Source organism: Drosophila persimilis, unplaced genomic scaffold (genome assembly GCF_003286085.1).
Source record: "Drosophila persimilis strain 14011-0111.01,24,50 unplaced genomic scaffold, DperRS2 tig00000191-arrow-pilon, whole genome shotgun sequence".
NCBI lineage: Eukaryota > Metazoa > Arthropoda > Insecta > Diptera > Drosophilidae > Drosophila > Drosophila persimilis.
This window is the reverse complement of record NW_020825298.1, coordinates 10567993-10571759: the sequence shown is the minus strand read 5'-3', so window position 1 is coordinate 10571759 and position 3767 is coordinate 10567993. Positions and strand designations below refer to the sequence as shown.

Below are 3767 nucleotides of genomic sequence, written 5' to 3'. Positions count from 1 at the left end.
GATTTGTTAAATATTAAAATACTGTTTTTTCTTTTACGCTATATCTCAGCTGCACATCAACCGATCTGGGCGTGGCATGTCTCTCCGTGATCGGGAAAGTCCTGCCAACCGACTGCCGCTGGAAAAAAGGACATCAATTTTCCCCCGATTTTCGCAAAAAATCATGATGGTTACATCATTAAATTTGTCAAAAATCGGCCTCGTTTTCGTTGTGGAGATTTTGATGCCGTTCGACAGTCTGGATTCTCGCGATGCTGGGAGTGTCGGTCCTTCTCCGATCTGGTCCTATTTGGCTGAGATATAGCCCTCCGAAGATTTGGATTTGTTAAATATTATAATACTGTTTTTTCTTTTACGCTATATCTCAGCTGCACATCAATCGATCTGGGCGTGACATGTCCCTCCGTGATCGGGAGAGTCCTGCCAACCGACTGCCATTGGGAAAAAGGACATCTTTTTTTCCACAATTTTCACAAAACCATGATTCTACTGCTGTGTCGCTGAGTCGACAAGGTGCCGTCTCATCCGCTGAAACACGGACCAGACATCGACGGCGGAGTTGTTGGTTCACGCCCACGGGAAATAATGCCACCAATCAAACGCTGGGCTATAGCTTTGAGACGCGTAAGTAAATCAGTATATATGTAATTCTGAATATGTTTTAAAATACATCTTCCTTCACAGAGGACTTATGTACCCTACGCTTTGCCACAAACCGAGGCGTATCCGATTTCCTCCCGCCAGACGGAGTCCTATCAAAGTATCCCAGCCAGACAGAATCGTGTCCTAGCAGGATCGAGGCGCACCAATTACAAGATCGAACATAAGAAGCCATCGTCATCACTCGCCCTGGCCATCAACAACAAGGACTTTGACTGTGACAACCACCGGAAGAGCTAAGCGGGCTACCACCATCTAGATATATCTCGTTGTTTTTAGGTTTAAGGATATATGTACGCCTCCATATATTTAGATAGTAGACACAAATGTTTTCCACCTGTTTATTTATTTAAACTAAGCTAAGTTATGATGAATAAAACTATTGAAAAATCATCCTTGCTGTTTTTTGTATGGAGGAAACTATCCCGATTTCAAAAAGGCGTGGCACGACCAGATCGGTACAAAATTAGCGGAGAAAACTCAATATTTTTGATTGGGGAAAATGTCCTTGATCCTTGATAAGGACTCCATCAATAAGGGACATTTTTCGATCGCAGGAAGCCATCGCACGCTCAGATCGGCCCACAAACAGCCGAGAAAACTATGTATGTATGGTTGGGGTTAATGGAGTCCTTACCAAAGGATCGAGGACATTTTTCTGATCACGGGGGACCGTCGCACGTCCCGATCGGGCCTCAAATAACGGAGTAAACAAGATATGTATGTCTAGAGTAAATATCCTTGATCCTTGGTCCTTGATAAGGACTCCATTAAATCAGGGACATTTTTCCAAACTCAGGAAGCTGCCGCACGCCCAGATCGGACCACAAATAGCCGAGAAAACTATGTATGTATGATTGGGGTTGTTGGAGTCCTTACCGAAGGATCAAGGACATTTTTCTGATTACGGGGGGCCGTCGCACGTCCCGATCGAGCCTCAAATAACGGAGTAAACAAGATATGTATGTCTGGAGTAAATATCCTTGATCCTTGGTCCTTGATAAGGACTCCATTAAATCAGGGACATTTTTCCGAACTCAGGAAGATGTCGCATGTCCCGATCAGGCCTCAGATAACGGAGTAAACAAGATATGTATGTCTAGAGTAAATATCCTTGATCCTTGGTCCTTGATAAGGACTCCATTAAATCAGGGACATTTTTCCAAACTCAGGAAGCTGCCGCACGCCCAGATCGGCCCACAAATAGCCGAGAAAACTATGTATGTATGATTGGGGTTGTTGGAGTCCTTACCAAAGGATCGAGGACATTTTTCTGATCACGGGGGACCGTCGCACGTCCCGATCGGGCCTCAAATAACGGAGTAAACAAGATATGTATGTCTAGAGTAAATATCCTTGATCCTTGGTCCTTGATAAGGACTCCATTAAATCAGGGACATTTTTCCAAACTCAGGAAGCTGCCGCACGCCCAGATCGGCCCACAAATAGCCGAGAAAACTATGTATGTATGATTGGGGTTGTTGGAGTCCTTACCGAAGGATCAAGGACATTTTTCTGATTACGGGGGGCCGTCGCACGTCCCGATCGGGCCTCAAATAACGGAGTAAACAAGATATGTATGTCTGGAGTAAATATCCTTGATCCTTGGTCCTTGATAAGGACTCCATTAAATCAGGGACATTTTTCCAAACTCAGGAAGCTGCCGCACGCCCAGATCGGCCCACAAATAGCCGAGAAAACTATGTATGTATGATTGGGGTTGTTGGAGTCCTTACCGAAGGATCAAGGACATTTTTCTGATTACGGGGGGCCGTCGCACGTCCCGATCGAGCCTCAAATAACGGAGTAAACAAGATATGTATGTCTGGAGTAAATATCCTTGATCCTTGGTCCTTGATAAGGACTCCATTAAATCAGGGACATTTTTCCGAACTCAGGAAGATGTCGCATGTCCCGATCGGGCCTCAAATAACGGAGAAACAAATCTGGTTTGTAATTTGGTATTTTTGAAAATGTAGTTCAAGAATTCGCCGATAGCGGCGCCACCGTACAAAAGAGAAAAACTCGCGTCAAATGGCCAAAATCTGGATGGGATACCAGGCGAACAGAAATCAGCAGCAAGCAACTGTAGGAATTGAAAAAAATGGTGCATACTTTTGGGGGACCATTAATTTTTAAAAAATTCAGTTACCTTCTGCTGATTTCTGTTCGCCTGGTATCCCATCCAGATTTTGGCCATGTGACGCGAGTTTTTCTCTTTTGTACGGTGGCGCCGCTATCGGCGAATTCTTGAACTACATTTTTAAATATAACAAATTACAAACCAGATTTGTTTCTCCGTTATTTGAGGCCCGATCGGGACATGCGACGGCTTCCTGAGTTTGGAAAAATGTCCCTGATTTAATGGAGTCCTTATCAAGGACCAAGGATCAAGGATATTTACTCCAGACATACATATCTTGTTTACTCCGTTATTTGAGGCCCGATCGGGACGTGCGACGGCCCCCCGTAATCAGAAAAATGTCCTTGATCCTTCGGTAAGGACTCCAACAACCCCAATCATACATACATAGTTTTCTCGGCTATTTGTGGGCCGATCTGGGCGTGCGGCAGCTTCCTGAGTTTGGAAAAATGTCCCTAATTGATGGAGTCCTTATCAAGGATCAAGGACATTTTCCCCAATCAAAAATATTGAGTTTTCTCCGCTAATTTTGTACCGATCTGGTCGTGCCACGCCTTTTTGAAATTGGGATAGTTTCCTCCATACAAAAAACAGCAAGGATGATTTTTCAATAGTTTTATTCATCATAACTTAGCTTAGTTTAAATAAATAAACAGGTGGAAAACATTTGTGTCTACTATCTAAATATATGGAGGCGTACATATATCCTTAAACCTAAAAACAACGAGATATATCTAGATGGTGGTAGCCCGCTTAGCTCTTCCGGTGGTTGTCACAGTCAAAGTCCTTGTTGTTGATGGCCAGGGCGACTGATGACGATGGCTTCTTATGTTCGATCTTGTAATTGGTGCGCCTCGATCCTGCTAGGACACGATTCTGTCTGGCTGGGATACTTTGATTGGACTCCGTCTGGCGGGGGGAAATCGGATACGCCTCGGTTTGTGGCAAAGCGTAGGGTACATAA

General features: G+C 44.3%; 1 protein-coding gene across 1 annotated transcript; it reads left to right on the top strand.

The window, feature by feature from the left end:
* The first annotated feature begins 379 nt into the window (after nt 1-379).
* Nucleotides 380-827, top strand: LOC113565652. Its single transcript, XM_026988299.1, has 2 exons — nt 380-624; nt 685-827. Exons 1-2 carry the CDS (start codon nt 396-398, stop codon nt 825-827), a joined length of 372 nt encoding a protein of 123 aa, XP_026844100.1. The 5' UTR covers nt 380-395.
* The last annotated feature ends 2940 nt before the right edge of the window (nt 828-3767 follow it).

Bases quoted from the DNA above. Each gene is read 5' to 3' on its own strand.
- LOC113565652 (XM_026988299.1), top strand. From the start codon at position 396: ATGTCCCTCCGTGATCGGGAGAGTCCTGCCAACCGACTGCCATTGGGA. The intron at 625-684 runs GTAAGTAAATCA...CTTCCTTCACAG, and splicing joins GGGCTATAGCTTTGAGACGC to AGGACTTATGTACCCTACGC.